This window comes from Sorex fumeus, unplaced genomic scaffold (assembly GCF_029834395.1).
Source record: "Sorex fumeus unplaced genomic scaffold, SorFum_2.1 ptg000025l, whole genome shotgun sequence".
NCBI lineage: Eukaryota > Metazoa > Chordata > Mammalia > Eulipotyphla > Soricidae > Sorex > Sorex fumeus.
Window position 1 is genome coordinate 1,608,043 of NW_026606082.1, and position 21,912 is coordinate 1,629,954.

At 63.2% G+C, this 21,912-nt stretch overlaps 1 protein-coding gene across 1 annotated transcript; it reads left to right on the plus strand.

Moving 5' to 3' along the window:
* Positions 1 to 403: 403 nt before the first annotated feature.
* Positions 404 to 16,804, plus strand: MVK (mevalonate kinase). Its single transcript, XM_056114493.1, has 11 exons — positions 404 to 425; positions 1,144 to 1,235; positions 2,004 to 2,151; positions 5,984 to 6,143; positions 8,060 to 8,218; positions 9,411 to 9,514; positions 10,356 to 10,401; positions 12,521 to 12,611; positions 12,701 to 12,817; positions 15,080 to 15,233; positions 16,197 to 16,804. The coding sequence occupies exons 2-11, from the start codon at positions 1,158 to 1,160 to the stop codon at positions 16,346 to 16,348; spliced, it is 1,209 nt and encodes a 402-aa protein (XP_055970468.1). The 5' UTR covers positions 404 to 425; positions 1,144 to 1,157; the 3' UTR covers positions 16,349 to 16,804.
* Positions 16,805 to 21,912: the final 5,108 nt, after the last annotated feature.

The following is a 21,912-nucleotide window of genomic DNA, read 5'->3' on the forward strand; positions in this document are numbered from 1 at the left end:
CGGGTTCCCGCGCCGGCCCCGCCCCCTGGCCCCGCCCCTCCCTGGCCCCGCCCCGCGCCGGCCGCGCCACCGCCGCTCCGCTCCCCATTGGCTCGCGCTCCTCGCCCCAGGGCGGGACGCTCCCCGGAACTTGCTTCCCATTGGCTCCGGCGCGCCGCGGGGCGGGGCACCCGGTGGCGACACCTATTGGCCGCCGCGCCAGCCAATCGGGGCGGGCGCTCCCGGACCGCGCGCCCCGATTGGCTGGGCCGGGGGAAGCGGCCGCCCCACGCCGAGGCTTGGGTGCCCGGGGATGGAGTCCCGGGAGCAGCTCGGACCCGGGCGGGCTGGCGCAGGGGCAGCGGCCGCGGGCCAGGGGACCTGACGTCTCGCGCTTCCTTCCAGGACGACCCGCCGGCTCGATTTGGCGCTTCGGAGGAGCTTCGGTGGGTTTTTCGCGCCGAGATCCCGGGCGGAACGCGGTCGGGGCTGGTGCGCGTCTCGGGGCTGAGTGCGTCCACCGGGGGCCTTCCGGAGGGTGGTCTGCGTCCTTCGTCAGAAGCCCCGTCTGCGCACATCCCCGGAACTTTCTAGGACTGTCCTGGAGAGGTTTGGGCCGAGGGAGCCAAAGGGAGCAGTGGAGCTATCGACACGCCGGCACAGACGAAAAGCCTGCTGGAAGGTTCTTCCCGGCTCATGACGCCCCTTGAACTTCTGCCCTTGGTAGTAGCGGAAGAACCAGCCGGATACTGTCTGCAATGCAACAAATAAGATCTGCCAGATACTGTCTTGAATGCAACAAATAAGATCTGCCAGATACTGTCTGGAATGCAACAAATAAGATCTGCTAGATACTGTGTCATTTCCCTCTGAGGGGCTACTTGATCTTCCCAGCTGCCTCTTGGGATTGTGCTCTACCTGTTCTCCTAGAAGTTAGGGGAAGTTGGAACTTGAGAGTCGTTTAGGGAATTAGCTATAATGACATCACCTGGGAGTGGGAGAGTTGGGATTTGGACCCAGGATCTTTCAGTGGGGAGGGTTGCAGAGCGCAGCCCTTGGGCACCCGAAGCAGGTGCTGCTTTTAGAAACAGTGATGGGCTTTGAACTCGGCGCTCTGGGCTCTGGCATCGAGGGACTTTGCCTCTCTCTGGTTTTCCCTTTCAGGAATCTCAGGAGCTATGTTGCCAGAAGTCCTGGTGGTGTCCGCTCCCGGGAAAGTCATCCTTCATGGAGAGCACGCCGTGGTCCACGGCAAGGTGAGAGGATGGGGCGTCACTTCTCCCCAGCCCGAACCCTGGAGGCAGAACCAGAGAGCAGGACAGAGAGGTCGTTTGCTTCCAGGGAAGGGCTTCTTGAAGATTGCAGAGGGATGAAGCCCACTGAGCAGGCTGATCCCACCTAGAGAGTGAGGTTCAGTGGGCAAGAACAGAGACATGCAGGCATCAGGAAAATGACTTCAGCCAGGTAGTCTGAGAGGTCCAAGAGCTCCTTTCACTCCTGTTACTGCTCTCCGAGGCTGAAGTTAGTGACCATGCTAGATCCAGTGGAGAAACTGAGGCATAGGAGAGGATCAGTCTCTCGGCTTCGGTCCCACACACCTTGGGTACAGCTGGGATTGGCTGTCAGTCTGTCTGAGCCCAATGTGCATGCTTTTTTTTTCCACGCCCTGTCATTTCATTTGCTCTTAAGGTGCATGCTTTGGGAAGGATGTTGATTACGAGGGTGGTGTTGTTGGTACGGATGACCGGGAAGAGATTTGGCCCAAGGGAGGCTAATAGAAGTGATGTAAACTCCTCCTTGATCAGGAGTGCTCGAATGCAGGCTCAGCGGAAGAGAGTGTCGAAGTCGATCGGCCGGGACTGCCAGAGATTGGGTGGCATCGACCTGTGTGCTAGTATTTGCCCTCTGTCCCCAGCACGCTGACGCTGATCACTTTCTCCTCTGGCAGGAGCCATGCTCCTTTGTCACTCCCCTTGGATTCTGATGGCGTTGGCCTTTGCTTCGTTCTTTTTGGCTGTCTACAGGTCGCACTGGCTATGGCATTGAACTTGAGAACGTTCCTCAGACTTCAACCCCAGAGCAACGGGACAGTGAGCCTCAACTTACCAAACATTGGCATCAACCTGGCCTGGGACATAGCCAAACTTCAGCAGCTGGACATGTGCTTCCAGGGTAAGGAGAGGGAGCAGGAACCCCGTGATGTCAGAGTGTGGTCCCAGTGCAGTCAGAGAGGGAGAGCATGGCTGGATAGTCACTCCGGCTTATTCCCAGGACACGTTGGGATGGGGCTGGGGTGGCGGGCGATGTTTCTTTTCGGACTTTATGAATTTAACTGGCTAACTTACTGAAAGCATAACACAGTGAACTGGATCTACTAGATCTGGGTGGTTGTGGCTGCATCGTCAAAGACTGGCTAAAACACAAGGTGGAAGACCACGTGGGTAGTATGATGAGACAGGGATGAAGGCTCGGCACGTTTGGAATGTATAGAGAGAGATCTGGAGAGCTGTATGGCCCACTGGTGGGGCAGGTTACCCTGGGGGGTGGGGAGCGGGGGCGGTCCTGTAGTCAGGGATTAAAGGAAAGGAGACTTACCTTCAGTAAGATGCATCGTTTTGTTTGACTTCTGTAAATTTTGCTGGAGAACCACACCTGGCAGTGCTCGGGGGCCCGTGCGGTGCCAGGGATGAAAACTAGAACCTGTCACAAGGTCTCTGCAGGGCATGAGCTCTACCCCGCGGACCAGGTCCCGGGCCCTGTTGTAACAAGGAGAATGTGGCGGCTTCCCACATTCTGTTTTTTACGCTCTGAAAATAGAACGTTCGTGATTCAAACGGATTTGGCAGGTGATAGTTTTGGGGTCTGAAAATATTTTTTTAAATGTTCTATAGTAGGTGCTGGTGAGAGAGTACAGCGGGCAAGGTGCGTGCCTTGCACTCAGCCGACTGGGGCTCGATCCCAGCACCCCTTGTGGTCCACTGAGCCCTGCCAGAGCGATACCTGAGTGCAGAGCCAGGACTGAGCCCTGGGCGCAACTGGGTGTGGCCCCCACACCAAAAAAAGTTCCATCAAAGGACCGGGAAGATACTACAGAAGGGGTTCCATCTCCAGCCCCCCAGATGGTTCCCCGAGCACCGCCAGGAGTGATTCCTGAGCACAGAGCCAGGAGTAACCTCTGAGCGCGGCGGGGTGCAGCTCCCCGATAAAAACAAAATTACAAAATGGTTCGGGTAAATTAACAGTAAAAGCATGTTTTTACCTGTGCAGATAAATCCCTGGCCCTGCCCTTTCCTTCCCGAGAGTCAGCGGTGGGGCAGGGCTGGATTTGGAAGGTTTCCCCGGGTGTTCCGAGGCGCACCCTCAGCTAAGCATCACCGTTGTGGGGGCTCTGGAGTACGTCTCAGAAAAGAGCTTCTTGGGGCCGGAGAGATAGTACAGTGGGCTGGGCACCTGCCTTGCACGCAGCTGACCTGGGTTGGATTACTGGTACTCCTTATGGTCGCCTATAGCTCCGGGAGTGATCCCTGAGCACAGAAACAGGAGTAACCTCTGAGCATCGCCATGTGTGGCCCAGAAAGAAAAAAGGAAGAGAAAAGAGCTTCTCAGACAAGCTGGGTGTTGTGTGCCCCAGATACATGGGACCCCGTAGTGAGCCCCAAAAGGTTCTCTGCCGTCCACCTGTCGCATGTGCATGCCATCCTCAGGGATGGGAGCGGCCAGGTGTGGGGCCCGGTTTGGTCCACTTCCCACGCCCCGTGGGGGCCCCACTTAGCCGTTGGAGCCGCTCTGAGCGGCCGTGCTGCCTGGGAAGGGAGTTCAGAGCGTCTCACAGGACCGGGGAAGGGCGTCGGGCTCGGGTGCAGGGCAGGACTTGCGGGGACTTGTTGATCCTGCGAGACCGAGGCCAGCCACACCTGCCGGAGCCCTGGGCTCTGCTGGGCGGCATGGATCTGCAGTCTTTTCTCGGGGCTCGGCCCTTCCCTCCAAGGCCTGGGCAGTGGGTGGTCCCTGGCACGTCTGTCTGAGAGCCACACACTGAACTGTCGCCTTCCGTCTGCTTGCTTAGAGTTCTCCAGCCTTGGGGCCAGAGCGACAGTAGAGCAGGGTCGGCATTCGCCTTGCAGTGCGGGGCCGACCCGGGTTCGATCCCCGGCATCCCATATGGTCCCCTGAGCACCGCCAGGAGTCATTCCTAAGTGCATGAACCAGAAGTGACCCCCGAGCATCCCTGAGTGTGACCCAGAAAAAGCAAAAAAAGGGGCTGGAGCAGTAGCACAGCGGGTAGGGCGTTTGCCTTGCATGCGGCCAACCCGGGTTCGATTCCCAGCATCCCATATGGTCCCCTGAGCACCGGTAGGGGTGATTCCTGAGGGAAGAGCCAGGAGGAACCCCTGTGCATCGCTGGGCGTGACCCAAAAAGCAAAAAGAAAAAAAAATCGCCAGCCTTTCCGAGGAGCTGAGGGCCATGGTCTTTTTTGTCCCCTGTGATTAGTTGTGGATTTTGAAGGGGCCGTAGCTGGGGGTGCTGGGACTTGACCCAGGGACCTGGCCCATGCTGGGCACGTGCTTCATCACTGAGGTCCTGGCCCCCTGCCCTGGTCCAGTGCAGTCGGGTGTGTGTGTGTGTGTGTGTGTGTGTGTGTGTTTCAGTTTCCCAGGCACACCTGGCAGTGCTCAGGGATCACTCCCCGCTTGCGCTCGGCGGGGGAACCCTGAGCTGCCCAAACTGGAGCTGGGGCCTCCCACAGGCCAAGGGTGTGCTGACCATTGAGCGAACTTTGGCCTCACTGTGATCTGGCGTCCTGGATCCGGGGCCAAGTGGCCCAGCGCACACGGCAGCATAGAAGGGACTCACAGCCAGTGCCCCGGCCCCTAAGGAATAGCCCATCCTGCCCAGCGGCCACTGAAGGGCCAGGCTCCCTCGCAGACACGGCCACCGTGATCTGTGCCCTGCGCTGCAGTTTCTAGCAGACACACCCAGCGTCCCTCCCAGCTCCCTCGACTCAGGGACGTGGCTGTCGGGAGCTGGTCAGACTCGCTCTACCTCTCCGGCCTCTCAGGGGACTGGCCTGACCTCCCCTGTGCACTGCCGAGAGGCCGCCTCGCCTTGCCTGCCCGCCCCAGCAGGTCTCAGCGTTTCACTTGCACCCGGGTTGAGGATGGTGTTCAGGGAGCGGCAGACGCTGGGGGGGCAACTTGATCCTGCCCGTGCTTGTGAGGGTTTGTGGCTGGCTGGGGACTGCCGCTCCCGGCAGTGCTCAGGGCTTCCGCGTGGCTCCACGCGTGCTCGGGGATCTCTCCTGGCAGGGATCGGGGAACCCGCCCAGAACTGAACCTGGCAGCACCTTGCCCGCTGCCTTCTCTCGGCCTTGGCTTCTGGTCCTGAGTGATAGCGATCAGACTCAGACTCGGTTGAACTGGCCTTTGCTTGGCTGCGAAACTGAAACCCCTTGGTCTGTGCCAGGAACTGTGCTAAGGAATGAGTGGGTGGAATTGAAGTTGTTCTTTTTTTTTTTCTTTTCTTTTTGGGTCACACGCAGTGATGCTCAGGGGTTCCTCCTGGCTCTGCACTCAGAAATCACTCCTGGTGGTGCTCGGGGGACCATATGGGATGCTGGGGATCGAACCCGGGTTGGCCTTGGGCAAGGGAAATGCCCTCCCCGATATGCTCCAGCCCCTGAAGTTATTCTTGCTGACAGCCCCAGGGGGTCTGGGTGTGGGGGTCGCGGCCCTTCTCAGAGCGGCCAGGCTCACACTCAAGGCCACGCAGCTCCTGGGCACCTGGGCTGCAGACTCCTCCTCTGCCCAGATTCTTCCCTGTCTCTTACTCTGCTGTCTAGCAAAGCCCCCGCCGAGGCCGTGCAGGGCTGTAGCTCAATGGGAGAACCCCACGTGCTTCCCACCTGAGGTCCTGGGTTCGATCCCTGGCACCACCAAAAACAAAAACCCAAAGCCAAAGCCTTCGAGGTGTCTGAGCCCTCTCGCTTGTTTGCCCGCACGACAGAAACCGGGGACAGCTGGCCTGCGCCCAGCCCCGCGCAGGTGGAGAAGCTGAAGGAGGTGGCGGGCTTCGCCAAGACCAGTGCCGACTCCGGCCCCGACTCCGAGGCCCTGGGCGTGCTGACCTTCCTCTACCTGTACCTGTCCATCAGCCAGAAGCAGAGGTGTGTGCTGGGTGTGTGTGGGTGGGGGGGAGGAGGCAGCCCTGGGCCACCCCCAGGGGAGCGGCGGGGGTCTCTGTGCCCAAGGCCGTTGTGCTGCCCCTCTGGGCTCAGAGCCTACAGCTTCCCCTCTGCTCCCATGTGCTCCCGTGTGGTCCTCTGTATTCCTTTGTTGTCCTGTGTGCAACCATGTGGTCCCATGTGGTCTTGTATGGGCCCATGTGGTCCTGTATGGACCCGTGTGGTCCCAGTGGTCCTGTGTGGTCCCCTATGGACTCATAGGGTCCTGCCTGGTCCCCGGTGGTCCCGTGTGGTCCATTATTAATGCCCCCATCAGAGACCCCCCGTCCCCGTCCGGCCCCCGGAGAGAACAGCTCAGCTGCTCCATCATGATGACCGCTGTCACGCTGACCCTCCTGGCCTCCCCTCGCTGTCCGGCCTCTCCATTCTCTCAGAACCTGAACCAGGGAGGCTCTGTGAGGGAGTGGGGGGTCCATTCAGGGGTCTCCCTGCAGCTTCTCCCTTCGAGGCCATGCCTGCCTTTGTTCCCCGACCCAGAGGCTCCGGGTCTCCCCAGCTGCCCAGTGAAGCCCGGGTCCAGCTCAGGGCTCGCCACCCTGGTTTGGGCAGCAGGGGAAGCCAGCCGGGAGACGGCAAGTGGTGGTTGGGGCAGGGCCAGAGCCCAGCAGCCTGGGCGGCATGTGCCAGCCTGCCGAAAGGTCTGTGAAGTGGGGGGGTGCCCTGTGCTCTGAGGTCGCCCCCTCCTCCAGGGCGGGTCTGTGCCGGGTAACCGTGCGAGGAAACAGTGGCCGTGCAGAGGCCGAGGCGGTGCGGGCGCGACCCTGCTCCCGTCCCGTCCCTGCCTGTGACCACTCCCAGGGCCCCCCAGACAGAGAGGAAACATGACAGCTGCGACGGGCCCCTCGCTGCATGCGGCTCAGAGGGGCCCTCTGACTGCGAGGTTGTTTGATCTGGTTTATTTTTCCCCGGGGGCGGGGCTGGGAATCCCCCGGGAGTAGGGGGTGCCGGTGCCGGGGGCGGCACCCAGGCTCCCACACACAGTGCCTGCACCGGGCCCCGTCCTTGGAGCCGGCCCTGGCTCTTGCTCTGATTTTTGGGGGGCGGGGAGGGGAGACAGAGCCAAGGCAGAGCCTCAAGGAGCAGCCTGTCACGGGCGCCACTGGTTACGGGGGTGCTGGCCGGCAGACACCCCGAGACGTGCCTGGACACTTGCCGTCCAGCGCGGGGGTGGTCAGTGCTCATGGCCCCCTTTGCAGGGCAGGGCCAGAGCAGCAGTACAGGGGGAGGACCTTTGACCCGGGTTTGATCCCTGGTTGCTCCCCTGAGCCCCGTGAGGAGTGACCGCTGAGTGTAGATCCAGGAGTAACCCGGAGCACCACTGGGTGTGGTCTCGTTCCCCTCCCCCCCCCAGATAATGCCCTTTTGTAGGGCGGGGGGTGGGGTGAGGGGCCCCTTTCGATAGTTCTTACTTTTGCGCAGGCAGTGGTCCTGTTAGATCTCTCCCTGGGCATCGGGTCCCCCGGAAGCTGCAGGGACGCTGAACTTGCCAGCACCGCCAGCAGGAGAGGGCTGGCCAGTGGAGGACAGCCACGGGGAGGGAGCTTCCTGCAGGGTTGGGGGGGGGCGGAGGCCGGGACAAAGAGGCACCAAGCCGCCAGGCAGCGGGGTGCAGGGAGCCCGGCTGGCGTGGGAGGGAAGGAGGCGGCCCTGTCCCCTCTCCTCTCTCTCCAGGCCCCACCAGGCCCCAAGGTGCCATTGGGACGACATGGGTGTTGGGGCGTCTCCCTGGGGTTCAGGGACACGGGTCAGACGCTTGGCAGCAGCCCTGCCTGTGTCCTGGGACCCCTCCCCTCCCCTCGGCCCCCAAGGGTCACGCCCTGCTCCCTGCCACCTCGCAGGGTCCCGCCCAGCCTGGACATCACCGTGTGGTCAGAGCTGCCCCCTGGGGCTGGCCTGGGCTCCAGCGCCGCCTACTCCGTGTGCCTGGCCGCCGGGCTCCTGACCGCCTGCGGGGACATCTCCAACCCACTGAAGGCCGGGGAGACTGCCAGCAGCAGGTAACGGGGGCTGCTCCGGCACTGTGGGGGGCTCAGTGGGTGCAGGTTGGGCCATCCCCACCCGCCCTGTGCCCCTCGCTCTCTGGGGTCCGGGCGCTCTGGCTTTGGTGGAAGAAAGCCAGGCCACGTGTTGAGGGTGACGCGTGTTGAGCCGCCAGGCTGTGTCCGCCGTGCCCGCCCCGCGGCCAGCCCCACGGTCAGGGCTCGAGGGCCAGAGCCGTCCCCGACGGTGTCGGTCTGGGCTGTGTGGAGCCCAATGGGACTGTGTTGGGGGCGGGGGGCTAACAGTTCTCCTGTCTCCCACAATGGCCAGTGGGCCCAAGCCTGAATCGAGCTCTTCCTGCAGTACTGGTGTGTGTGTGTGTGTGTGTGTGTGTGTGTGTGTGTGTGTGTGCGCGCGTGTGTGCGCACGCACGCACTTGTGTGTGATTGTGTCTGTGTGTGGTGTGTATATGTGTGTGGTTGTGTGTGTGCTCTGTGTGTGATTGTCTGTGGTGTGCGTATCTGCGTGTGTGCCTGTATGTGTATGTGGTGTGTGTGTGATTGTGTCTGTGTGTATGGTTGTGTTACTGTGTGTGATTGTGTTTGTGTGTGTGGTGTATATATGTGTATGTGGTTGTGTGTGCTGTGTGTGTGATTGTGTCTGGTGTGTGTATCTGTGTGTGTGCCTGTGTGTATGTGGTGTGTGTGTGTGTGTGATTGTGTCTGTGTGTGATTGTGTCTGTGTGTGTGATTGTATATGTGTGTGTGGTTGTGTGTGTGTTGTGTGTGTGATTGTGTCTGTGGTGTATCTGTATATGTGGTGTGTGTGATTGTGTCTGTGTGTGTGGTGTGTGTCTGTGTGATTGTGTGTGTGGTGTGTGTGTGTGATTGTGTGTGTGGTGTGTGTATTTGTGTGTCGTGTGTGTGTCTGTCTGTGTGTCTATGTGGTGTGTATGTATGATTGTGTCTGTGTGGTGTGTCTCTGTGTGCCTGTGTGTGTGTGTGTTTGTGGTGTGTGGCAGGGGTGGGGGCTCTAGGTGACAGGGGACAGGAACTGGCAGCCCTCGGCGCCCTCTCTGCTGTTCCCCTCTCTCGGGTTCCAGGGCTCAGCCAACCCCTTTGCCTTTCGCGGGGCCCCAGCCCGGCCCGTGGCCCCTGCCCTCTGCTGCCCGGGGGCCCCCGCCTGAAGGCTCGTGTCCATGTCCTGCAGGTGGACCCCGGAGGAGCTGGAGCTGGTCAACAAGTGGGCCTTCCAGGGCGAGCGGGTGATCCACGGGAACCCCTCCGGCGTGGACAACGCTGTCAGCACATGGGGTAGGTGCCGCTTCTGCGCGCCACGCCGCACTCCCGTTCGCTGGGAATGTCTGTCTGTCTGTCTGTTTTGGAGCGTGCCCAGGGGCGCCCCTCTGGAACTCAGGTGTGGGGGGTCTTGGCTGGGGGGGCTCTCCGTGTGCTCCCGGGCAGGCAGGGGGGCAGGGTCTGTCCACCCAGGCTGCAGAGCTCGGACCTGGCGAGCGTGACTCTGCCCCCGTTGGGGTGCTGGCCCATCGCCCCATCACACCCAGAGTTCCAGGGCACCTTCCCCCGTGGAGTGCCGTGGGGTGGGGTGGGGTGGGGTGGGGGGAAGCCGGACACCCCCAACAGTGCAGAGTCCTGGTTTTCAACCTCTGGGTGCCGGTCCACAGGGAGAAAAGGCCGAGAGCCTCTGGTTTACTGCAGTGGCTTTATTGTTACTCAGAGTGGAAAATGATAATTTACTCCCTTTTTTTTTTTGAGACAAACGTGGAGGTGCTTTGGGGTCCAACCCTAAATCAGAGCTCAGGGTTTGCTCCGGGTGGTGCCACGGGATGGATCCTGGGCAGCTGCATCCAAGTCTACACTAGGCCTGGGGCCCTAGCGCAGCGGGGAGGGTGTTGGCCTTGCGGCCGACCCGGGTTCGATTCCCAGCATCCCATGGGGTCCCCCGAGCACCGCCAGGAGTGATTCCCGAGTGCAGAGCCAGGAGGAGCCCCTGTGCATTGCTGGGTGTGACCCCCCCCCAAAAAAAACCAAGTTTACACTTGGCGAATGGAGCATCTCTCCGGCCCCCTGCTTGGGCAGAGGCAGCCGCTTCCCCTCAGCCCTGACATGCCGTCTTCATTTTCTCCCTCCCCAGGCGGTGCTCTCCAGTACCAGCAAGGGAAGGTGGCTTCCATAAAGAGGTAATTCTGGGGTGGGCTGGGGCGCAGGTGGGGGTGGCCCACATGGGGCACGGGGGTGATACGGGAGAGGGAGCCCTGCTCTTTGCCTGGGTGGACCCTGCAGGTGGGCAGCGGGCCCTGTCCACGCCCAGGGGACCGTATGGTCCTACTTCCTGCCGGGTCCCTGAGTTTCCCAAGGCCCCGGCCACCTCCTGGGGCCTGGAGGTGGCGGGACCCTGCAAAGCTGGCACCCCAGGGAGCAGTGGACAGGAGGCCTGGGAAGAGGGGGGATGGGGGGGAATGCCCCACATACTCAGCCCACAGAGGGGCCCTTCCCTCCCCCGCGCCCCCCCAGACCCCACTTGGAGCCCCCCACCCGCTGGGAATATAAAGGCATCGTTAGCAGAGTGGACCCGGCCTGGCCTCCTGGCTTGTCTTTAGGAGGAAGAGAAAAGGCAGACAGGATGTTCATCTTTTGTTCGTCGATTGCCTCGAGCAGGCCCCAGTAACGTCTCTTTCCTCCTAGCCCTGAGACTTTTTAAAAAGTGCCGTATTCAAGGCTCTTTCAGGGTTAGGAGAATGAGACCCTTCATTGTTACTGGTATTTGGCATATCGGGTACGCCACGGGGAGTTTGCCAGACTCTGCTGTGTGGGCAGGTTACATTCGGTAGCCTGCCAGTTTGTCCAAAATAAGAATGAGATAATAAGATGTCGTGTGGCCGCGAATGTGGCCCGTGGTTCTGGGAGCTGGGTTTTATAGTCTCTGAGTCTTGGCCGTTGATGGGATTACACGGCGCCAGGCGGCCAGTTGGTGGGTGTGACCCCGGCCTACTGGAATTTGGAGGATCTGGGTGGAGGATGCTCAGCCCCGATCCAAGCAGGCTTGGAGATCTCAGCCCCAGGACCTGCACGCCTTTGTTCCTCTGCCGGTACCTTCATGCGTGTGGAGAGTGGCCTTTAGGAGGAAGAGAAAAGCCAGACAGGATGTTCATCTTTTGTAAAGTTAAAAGAGAAAAGAGGAAAAGACTAAAAGAAAGGAAGGAAAGAGAGAGAAAGGAGGAAGAGAGGGAGAAAGGAAAAGAGAAGACAGGAAAGAAAACCAAGCACCACCTCCAGCACTGAGAATCCGTATCAAGTTCATGGGCTCCCGGGTGGGGCTGGGGCCTCCTGGCCGCCTCGTCCAGCCCATCGGAGTGTCCGCTCTCATGCTGTGGGCAGCAAGGCGCAGTGCGGGGCGGGGCCTGCAGGGCTCAATGCCACTGGGCCAGGGGCACCGTGTCCACTCCTCACTGCTACCCGTCTCCCCTGCTCTCCCCGCCTCGGGCTCTGAACGGTGGGATGACAAGAACCGGTCCTCAGAGCCAGCCGCCCCAGGGCAGTTGGGAGCCGTGGCTCCGGGGGGACGGGAGGGCTCGGGTGTCAGGGTCGCACTGAGGCAGGGCAGTGCCCAGAGGCCAGGCTGCTTTCCCTGGTCCACGCCCCTCTGCATGGCCCTTTGGTGCTTGCTTGGGGTTTTGTTTGTGTGTTTGCTTGTTTCTGAGGGGGGGCGCACTCCTGGCAATGCTCAGGACTTACTCCCAGCTCTGTGCTCACTCCCGACTGTTCTCCGGGGACCCTGCAGTGCTGGGGAGCACTCCCGGGGCTCCTGCCTGCCAAGCTTGTGCTCAGCCCCCCACCGCCCAGGCTGTTGCTCTGTCCCCCTCACCTTTTCCCTGGCCAGGCTCCAGCCCCTTGTCCCACTAGACAGATTCTTGGCCCCCGCCCGCGCTCCTGGCAGTGGTCACTCGGAGCTTGCCACACCGCCCAGCCCACGGCCCAGGCTCCCTCCCAAGTGCTCCGCCCAGGGGAGGGGGGCAGGAACCGGGAACCAGCCAGGAGTGTGCCGGCTCTTTGCGTCCAATGTTTGTGTTCAGTGTCTGTGTCTGGTGCCTGTGTCCGATGCTTGTGTCCGACGCTCATTCTGGGGCTGCAGAGGCCAGGGCTGGGCAGGGCGGGCACGGCGCCTCTCCACAGCCGCTGTTACCTCCTGGGTCTCTGCTTCCCTCTCTGTATCAGGGTGGCACGGGGTCAGGGCTGGCTCCTGGTCCCCAGGACCCCCCCCCCGCTCCGGACCTCACCGGGGACCCCCTCCGCCCCCAGGCTGCCGGCGCTGAATGTCCTGCTGACTTACACGCGCGTGCCACGCAGCACCAAGGCCCTGGTGGCCAACGTGAGGAGCCGGCTGCTGAAGGTGCGTCTCGGCCGAGGCCCGGGTCCGGGGGCAGTGGGTGGCAGGACCGGTGGCGAGCCAGCCAGACAGCCACCCCCGCCTCCCGCCAGTTCCCGGACATCGTCACCCCCATCCTGAGCTCCATCGATGCCATTTCCCTGGAGTGCCAGCGAGTGCTGGAGGAGATGGTGGCGGACCCCACCCCTGAGCACTACGTCAGGCTGGAGGTAAGACCCAGCCCCCGGCCCCTGCGCTGACTGAGGCCTCTCCTCCCGGGCACACGGGACCTGCCCACCACTGTGGGCACACGCAGAGCAGCGGGCAGGCCGGGGCACACGTGGTGCCCGTCTGGGCCCCAAGCTTCAGCCCGGGTGACTCAGGGCCGGGGGCTGGGCTGGGCGCAGTGGAGAGCCAGGGTCAGGCTCGGGCCTGTTCAGAGTGCCCGGACACCGTGACCGTCCCCCAGAGACGCGGACACGCTGCCCCACCGGCCACCACCTTCCTGCCCTGGCCACCCCATCTGTCCAGGGTCCACCGCACTGCGCACCCCTTTGGTTCCCAAAGAGAGAAGCGTTGCTGTTTTTCTGTCTTCCGGATCTCCCAGTGGGCCCAGGGGTCACAGGGCTGCCACTGGCCGGGGCTCCGGAAGCCACGGGGTGCCTGCCCGCCAGCCCTCTGAGGCTGCTCCTGGCCCAACAGTTGCCCCTCACCCCTGCACAGGGCAAAGTCTAGTGCAGGTAGGGGCCCCAGCTGTGAATTGCTGGGGCCTGAGACCCGGGTCCGCTTCCTGGCCGTGTGGCCCCCCGAGGGCTGGGCCCCTCTCTGTCACTGGCCTGGCATCTGGGAAGCGCTGGAGAGTGCCGTCGGACCCCCGGCAGCATTGAAGGGGCAGGCAGCCCCAGCCCATGTGGCCACGGGCCACCCAGTGTCCACGGGTGCAGCAGAATTGGCTCCGTCCCATGGAGGCCCTGGGGCTCCACTCGGCCCCCACCCCCACAACTCCCTGCTTGGACCCTGTCCCAACAATCAGCTGGGCACCAGGCGGGCTTGCTGCCACCTGCCTGGGGAAGACGGCCCGCTGCTCCCAGCTCGCAGAATGGAAAACTGAGGCCGCAGGAGAGGGACTTTCCCCGGGTTTCCCAGCCAGGGAGGGAGAGCGGGGCCTGGGCTCAGGCGGATTTACACGCTCATCCTCAAGTCAACGCCTCTCTGAGGGGGCGGGGCCCATCATTCTCGAACCTTCGCCGCCCCCTCCCACCCAGCTGGCACCCCCGCCCCCAGAAACCAGGCTCAGGCCTCGTGTGTATTTCTGGCCTGGCAGCAGCCGACAGCTCAGTGCACGGTTCTCCCGCCTCACGGCCTCGTCGGGTCCTTGACAGGTTTTGGATCCGAATGTGACAGGTGTCTGGGTCTGCCGTGGCCGTGTGACACCTGGTGCCCAGGGGCCCAGCAAGGGCGCCCTCCTGTCTGCTCGTTATTCGGGGGCCCTGGGGTCGGGGGCCAGCCAGACCTGCCCGCCCCACCCGCGGGGGGCCGGGGGACCAGGTGGGCCTCCCTGACAGCTGAGTGACGGCCCCCTGGAGCCCGGCTGTGAGCTGTCAAGCCGCGGGCAGGAGGGCGGCTGCAGGGGTGAGGCGCTCCCCTCCACAGCGGGCAGACCTGCTCCCAGGCGCCCCCCGTAGCTCCGGGACCCTGCGCCAGTCACGCTCCCCTCCGAGCCTCAGTTCCCCCGATTGGAGGCCGGCTGGGGGGTGGCTGGTGGCTGCTTTACGTCCCACACTGACAAAGCAGCACAGCGGGACCCAGACCCCAGCCCCCCTTTGACCCTGGACCCCGTGTTCTTCATTTCCCAGCATCAGGGTCGATGCTGGGGGGTCACGTGGAGACCCCCACATCGATTGCAGCCCCCCGCCCTGTCCCCGGCCCCTGAGTGTGCCTGGCCAACCCGAGCACACCCATTAAGGGTGTGGGCCACTGAGCAGGGGCCACCGTTGGCTCGGTGTCCCCCAACCTCTGGGCGGCAGGAGAAGGCCGGAGCTTTTAACTGGGCAGAGGCGGGGGCGCCAGGACAGACCCTCGCTCTTTCTCCCACTGGCCTCCTTGCTCAAGGAGGTCTTGGTACCGAGACCGTCTCCCTCAGCAGGAAAGACCAGAGCTCGGCAGCGGCAGGCCTGGCTGCGCCCAGGGGCCAGCACACGGGCAGGAATCTCTTGTCTTCCCTGACTGGGGAGCGGGAGGATTTGGGCAGCCTGCCTCTCGGTCGGCCGGGAAGGGGCAGGACCCCCTTGGCGGACCCCAGTTAGCCTCGAGCCCCACCGGACACCGTGCCCTGCTCCCGGGATGGCCTGCGGGAAGGAGAGGTCTGCCCCACCCGGCAGGGAGTCGTTGGCTTCGTGGGCAGAGCCCGGGCACGCCCACTGGGGGCATCGGGCGGGTGGGGCGGGGCTGGCCCAGGGCCACCGAGGGACAGCCCGGAACCTTCCCCCCAGGAGCTCATCGACATGAACCAGCACCACCTGAACGCCCTCGGGGTGGGCCATGCCTCCCTGGACCAGCTGTGCCAGGTGACCAGCGCCCACGGGCTGCACAGCAAGCTGACCGGCGCGGGAGGCGGCGGCTGTGGCATCACACTGCTCCGGCCAGGTACGGGGGGGCGGGGGGAGGCACGGGCAGGGCTGCTGGCTGGCCGGCGGAGTCACCCCTGGGCTCTCCCTGTGAGCAGGTCTCACCTCCGCTGCGTGACCTTTGGCCAACGCTCACCAGGCGTTTGTCTCCTTCTTGGTAAAATAAGGATTTTATGAACACCTCTAGCTTATAACATGATTGCCTGGAAGGTTCGATCCCCGGCATCCCATATGGAGTGACCCCTGGGCCCAGAGCCAGGAGTCAGCGCTGAGCACAGGGCCAGGAATCAGCCCAGAGCACAGCACCAGGAGTCAGCCCTGAGCACAGCCGGATATGCCCCCCAAAACCCAAAATTAAGGAAGATGCGTCCAGGGAACCTGGTGCCGTGTGGGCCCTGTGGCCGGTGGCTGTCCTGTCGCCCCCTTTCCTGCCACGCCTCCCCCAACTCGGGCACTGCCGGGACGGTGTCACTACTTGGGACACAGCCCTGTCGCCACCTCTGGAGGGTGGCCGGTGAGGGGCACCTGAAGGTTTGGCCACTCCCTACCCCTGCACTCCTGCTCCAGGGCCTGCAGCCGTGCCCCCCACCCCAGGCAACTCCTGCCCCCCTCTCTCCTGCCCCCGTGCGGCTTTGCACGAAGCCTGTGGTGACCCCAGAGCCCGCCCTGTTCCCAGGAGCCCCCCACCCCTCCCCCTCCAGCCTGGCTCAGGTAGCATGGGACCTGGTGGGAGGGGCTCTCGCTGGGCGTGTTTGGTGCCACGCACGAATGTCACACGTGTCTGCACGCACACACACGCATGTGTACACACACGCACACACGTACGCTCCCACACACACACACACGCATGCATGCACACGCCTGGCCAGGGTGAGTGTCGTTGTTGGCCCCGCCCCCCGAGGGGGACACGGGCCCAGAGAGGGATGTCCCTTGTTGGGGTCCCGTGGCCCCTCCCCGCTGACCTGCGGCCTCCACCCCGCAGACCTGGAGCAGCCCGAGGTGGAGGCCGTCAAGCGGGCGCTGAGCAGCCACGGCTTCGACTGCTGGGAGACGATTATCGGGGGCCCCGGCGTGACCGTGCACGTGGCCGCCTCCCTGGACGCCCCGGTGCGGCAGGCTCTGGCCGGCCTGTGAGGGCCCCGCTGCCCAGGTGGCCGCGGTTGGATGAGCCGTCGTCAGGAGCGGGTGGCGTGGATGGAGCCCCCGTCCCCCTGTGACCTCAGACAGGGGCCTGCGTCCCGGGCCCCGAAAGACGCGGTCTGGATTCTTGAGCCAGCAGGCGGTGGGGCCTTTCGGGTCCCCCGAGGGGATTTTCTGGGCCTCCCCTAGGCCCGGACCCCACCCCAGCCTGCCCCCTCCTCCCCCCGGTTAGATACTCTTTTACCTCTGCGTGCCCTCTGCTTCCTCCTCCAGGAAGCCTTCCAGCCCCTTGGCGTGTGCACGCACACACCCGCATCACACTGGGATCGGCTTGAACCATCCTGCCCTTGCCTCTAGCTGAAACTGTGACCCCCAGCCAGGGACTCCACCTGGTGCTCTGCCTTCCTCCCCGCTGCAACCCAGGCCTGGCTGGTCCGGTCCCCACTCACGGCTTCCCCCAGGCTGTGGCCGAGGGCTTTGCAGACACTGGCGAAGGGGAATAAAAAGATTCTGAGTCCACAGTGGTGTGCTCCGTGTTGGGGGTGGCGTGGGGGGTTGGGGGGCGGACAGCCGAGGTCCTGGGCCCCGGCGCCCTCACGCACCCCTTCTCACCTCTTCCTGGAGGAGCCAGCCAGGAGCAGGAAGAAGAAATCTCCAGGTCAGTTTGTTGTTGGTCCCAGGCCTGGGGGGTCAGGGAAGGGAGTTTCCAGATGGCCGGGCCGGGTGCCAGGGCAGCTTCTGTTGGCTTTTCAAAAAAAGGGGCATTTTAATCCTCTTAGGCCCAGATTCCCGGCACCCGCTAATGCCCAGACTTTTGTCCGTAATGGGACCTGCTGGAAATGCCTGGAGCGGACAGTCGGGTGGGGGAGGCGGGCTCCAGTGCTACCTGGCCCTCGGCCGGCGTCCAGGCTCTTTCTGAACTGATGGGACCCCAGGGGTGGCAGGGCTGGGGGGGCCCCAGCACCCGGGGGCTGGGATTCCAGGAGTTGGTGAAAGGGCTGGTGCACTTCTCGGCGGGGCCACTAGGGGGCAGCTGGCACCTTCCCCAGCGTCCACCCCGGGGGGTGTCTGGATGGGGGGTCTCTGAGCCGTCCTCCCGGCTGGAGTCACTGCCTGGAATGGGAGGGTGGTGAGCAGGGAGCCCACCCAGCTTACAGGACAGCAGCAGCACCGCTGTGGATGCCCCGTCCACACAGCAGTGCAGACTCGTTCGTCCTGAGCTGGTGCCAACCACTTGTTTTTTGGTTTTGGTCCACACCTGGCTGTGCTCCGGGGTCACTCCTGGAGGAGGGCTCAGGGACCCTCTGGGGAGCCGGGGATGGGACCCGGGTCGGGTCGGCTGCGCACAAGACAAACACCCCGCCTGCTGCTTGTGTGTTCCTTCTATCTGGAGGTCTGGGAGCACTGTGCCCTGAGTCCAGAGACAGTCTCAGGGTTTCGCTTTTGCCCCTGCGGGACGCCCCGCGGGGCCTCAGTTTCCTCACTTGTACCACGGGGCTCCCCACACCTACTTGAGGAACTTCTGGAGGCTGCGGGTGGGGAGTGGGCCATGACAGCATCCCGAGCCAGCGTCCCCCGTCCCGTCCCCACCGCTCACAGGCCCGGCCCCGTCCTGGCGCTTGGGCAGGGGCGACTTGCTGACCTGCTCCAGGAGAGACAGGCTGGGGCGGGAGGGGAGGAAGATGGGCTGGTGTCGGGGAGGGGGGAGCGGTGGGTGTGCAGGGGAGCCCCGGGCCCTGCCCTGGGAAAGCCCCCCGTCCACCAGCGGTCAGGGGAAAGCCGGAGCTTAGCCGGGACGTCGCGCCAGGGCCTTGAAACCGATGTTTCCCGGACCCGATTTAAACACGGGGTAAGAGGGGGCCCAGTGGGCCTCCTGAGCTGGGGCCTTGGCAGAGGCCTGGGGAGAGGCCGGGGCCCCACCCCATCTCCTCCCCGGGCTGTGGGCTCCGGGGGTGAAGGCATCCCAGTCCCAGTGCCAGCGTTGGAAGCCGGCTGGGACCCGACGTGCTGTGCTACGGCTCCGGGCCAGAAGGGGGCACCCTTGCACGCACCCTCTCCTGGGGCTGTGAGGACCCCCCTTCCTGCCTTCGGGTGGGGAAAGTGAGGCTGCCTGTCGGCAGACCCCACCCAGCTCCCACCCACCCTTCGCCTCCCAGGACGGAGTGCTCCCTCTGAGAAGGGCTGGTCTTCCCTGGGAGTGGCGGGGATCTGCACGCTGCCCGGGGAGAAACCGAGGCACCGAGCGGGGAGCCTGCCCACCCTCTCCCCTGTGCATGGCAGACCTGGGATGCAGACCCAGGGTTGGCGCCTGGCTGAGGGCACAGCCTGTGGGCAGGGCCAAGGACAGGCGGCTGCACAAGGCAGGAGTCATTGGGGTTTTCTTTGACGAGGGTCCGCACCTGGGGGAGCTGGGGAGGAGGAGGAGGGTGAGGCCGGCGGGGCGGGGGATGGGGTGAGGACCTCACCCAACCTAGACACGTGCTCCCTGCGCCCGCCTCTCCCTCTCTCCGGGCGCCTCCCTCTGTCTCTCTGGCTCTGGCTCTCTCTGTCTCTCTGTTTTTGTCTCTGGCTCTGGCTCTGTCTCTGTATCTCTCTCTGATTCTGACTTTGTCTCTGTTTCTCTCTGTCTCTCTCGATCTCTCTGTCTCTGATTCTGACTCTCCCTGTCTCTGTCTTTGTCTCTGGCTCTGGCTCTCTGGCTCTCTGGATCTGTCTCTGGCTGTCTCTCTGTCTCTGTCTCTCTGCCTGTGTCTGTCTCTGTCTCCCTGTCTGCCTCTCTCTGTCTCTGTCTCTGTCTCTTTGTCTTTCTGTCTCTGTCTCTCTGTCTCTATCTCTCTTTCTCTTTGTCTCTCCCTGTTGGTCTCTCTGTCTCTATCTCTGTCTTTCTGTCTCTCTGTCTCTGTCTTCCTCTCTCTCTCTCTCCCTCCCTCTCTTGGACTGGCCACACCCAGCGGTGCTCCGGTGCTACTCCTGGCCCTGTGCTCAGAGATCACTCCTGGTGGTGTTCAGGGCACCCTCGGGGGTATCCTGGACCGCATGGGGGCAGCCTCATGTAAGGCAGTGTCTGACCCACGGCACCGTCTCTCCAGCCGGGTGCGGGCATCTCCGTGGCTCTGAGGGGGCGTGCGGGTGGAGTCCTCCTTCAGCTGAGGGCGCGAGGGGGAGTCGGCTGTGCCGTGTGAATTAGCTAAGCAGCCTCCCCTCTGGGCCTTGGCTGCTCTGGTCTCTGGGGGGTCTCTCCAGCCCCCCGACAAGGGCCCTGACCTTCCTCTACTTGGAAGGCCCGTCCCGCCTAGGGCGTCCCTCACAATCAGAGGCCAGGCAAGAGGTACAGGAACGTCGAGTGGGGCTTGGGGGACAGACCCCCTCCGTCCACTTAAAGGTTGCTTGAGGACTCCAGCTAGTTTTGGGGTCACAATGGCAGCACTCGGCTTCCTCCTGGCTCTGTGCTCGGGGATCATTCCTGGAGGGCTCGGGGGGCTGTTGGAGGTGCCGGGGTCGAGCCCAGGCCAGCTGCAGGCGAGAGGAGCCCCTTCGCTCTGCAAGATCCTTTCACTTTTGGTTCTTAGGTTTTGTTTTGGGTTTGTTTGTTTGTTAGAGGCCACACCTGGCAGTACTCAGGGGTTCCTCCTGGCCCTGCACTCAGGGATCACTCCTCGTGGTGCTTGGGGGCCCCTATGGGATGCCGGGGATCAAACCCGGATCTTCTGCGTGGCAGGCAAAAGCCCTCCCCGCTGCCGCTCTGGCCCAATCATTTTTTTTTTTTTTGCTTTTTGGGTCACACCCGGCAATGCACAGGGGTTCCTCCTGGCTCTGCACTCAGGAATTACTCCTGGCGGTGCTCAGGGGACCCTATGGGATGCTGGGAATCGAACTCAGGTCGGCCGCGTGCAAGGCAAACGCTCTACCCGCTGTGCTATCACTCCAGCCTCCTGGCCCAATCATTTTTATCTGAGAAGCCAGGTAGCTTCATTTGGGGTGACACATCCTGGTTGCTAAATACTGCCCCCTCCAAATAAAAGAAAAAAAAAACCAAATTTCTAAGAATGGTCACGTCAAGGCCAAGGCCCCTGCAGAGACGGTGCCTGCTGGTGCTGCAGCATGAGCTGGGGGGTGTGGGGCCACCCGTGGGCGCCCCCTCCCGCGCCCCACGCTGAATCTGATCACCCCGGGTGCCCCAGGAGCCGTGGCGGGAGGCCCTGCAGCACAGATGGTAGATATTTTTTTTATCGGTGTCAGCACGCCGGCTTCTTTCTGCTCTGATGAATAGATTCTGAAGAGGCAGTGACATTATTGGAGATAACAGAGGAAGCAGAAAAGGGGTCAGCGAGGAGGAGAAAAAGGCAGAGCCAGCAGATAAGGGGCGGCCGGAGGCGACGGGCCCCCCACTTCTGCTCTTGCAGACTCCCACCCCTGGAGGGGGGAGGGCGTCGGGGGGGCTGACCCAGAGCGGGCAGGGGCCCCCCCACCCCGGCATTCCTCCTCTGCAGCTCGCTGCCGCCTGGCGATTCAATTAGGCCTCCCCGCCCGGAAGGTGTCTCCTTGATCCAGTTTAACTGACGGGATTAGAGCTGTTTGGATCACACGAGCTCTCTGGCCGGTTATTGATGGAGCCCGTAGTTCCCTGCGGCCTGCATCCCTGGGGGAGGGGCACCCGCAGCCCCCCATCCCAGAGAGAGCTGGGCTCGGCACCCCCGCCCCGCGCTGTGCTGCTGGCCGGCTGTGTATGCCTGTCTCTGAGCCAGAGTTGTTGTTTTTTTCTGTTTTGCTTTTTGGGTCACACCTGGCAACGCACGGGGGTTACTCCTGGGTCTGTACTCAAGGATCACTCCTGGCAGTGCTCGGGGGACCCTGTGGGATGCTGGGAATCGAACCTGGGTTGGCCGCGTGCAAGGCAAACACCCTCCCCACGGTGCAAGATTGGGACACTCCCAGGGAGTGGCCAGCTCTCGGAGGGCAGCTGTCCTTCAAGTCCAGCACAGTGTCCGGGGACTGGAGCCACAGCACAGCGGGGAGGGCCTTGGCCTTGGACGTGGCCAACCCCGGTTCAATCCCCGGCTTCCCCCTAGCGCCCGCTGGGAGTAATTCCCAGATGTCAGCCCTGAGCATCACTGGCTGTGGTCAGAAAGAACAGCAAAACACCAAACAAGCACAGCGTGAGGCCAGCCCCGGGTTCGAGCTCTGGTTCTTTGAGTGTGGAGCGGCTGAAGGAGGAAGAAAGCAGAGGCCATGCCACACTGCGGCTCTGCTAGCCGGAGGCCCCCGCTGACCTGGCCACCGCCCTGGCCTCCGCAGCGGGGCTGCTGTGCTTCCGAGGGTCGGGCAGGCCGGGAGACGGCCCAGAGGGCTGGACACAGCCTCGGGCAAGGAGCTGGGAAGAGCCCCGAGCACTGTGGCTCATCTCCCAAAAGTGAGGGGGGGCGGGGTAAGGGTCTTGGCCAGAAGGAGGCGAACATGTCTCCCTATATTCTCGGAGGTTGGGAGTCGCCCAGGGTGAAACCCAGAGCCCAGAGCAGTCCCAGGGCTCTCTCCCGAGCCCCCGGGCCCAGAGCATGGAC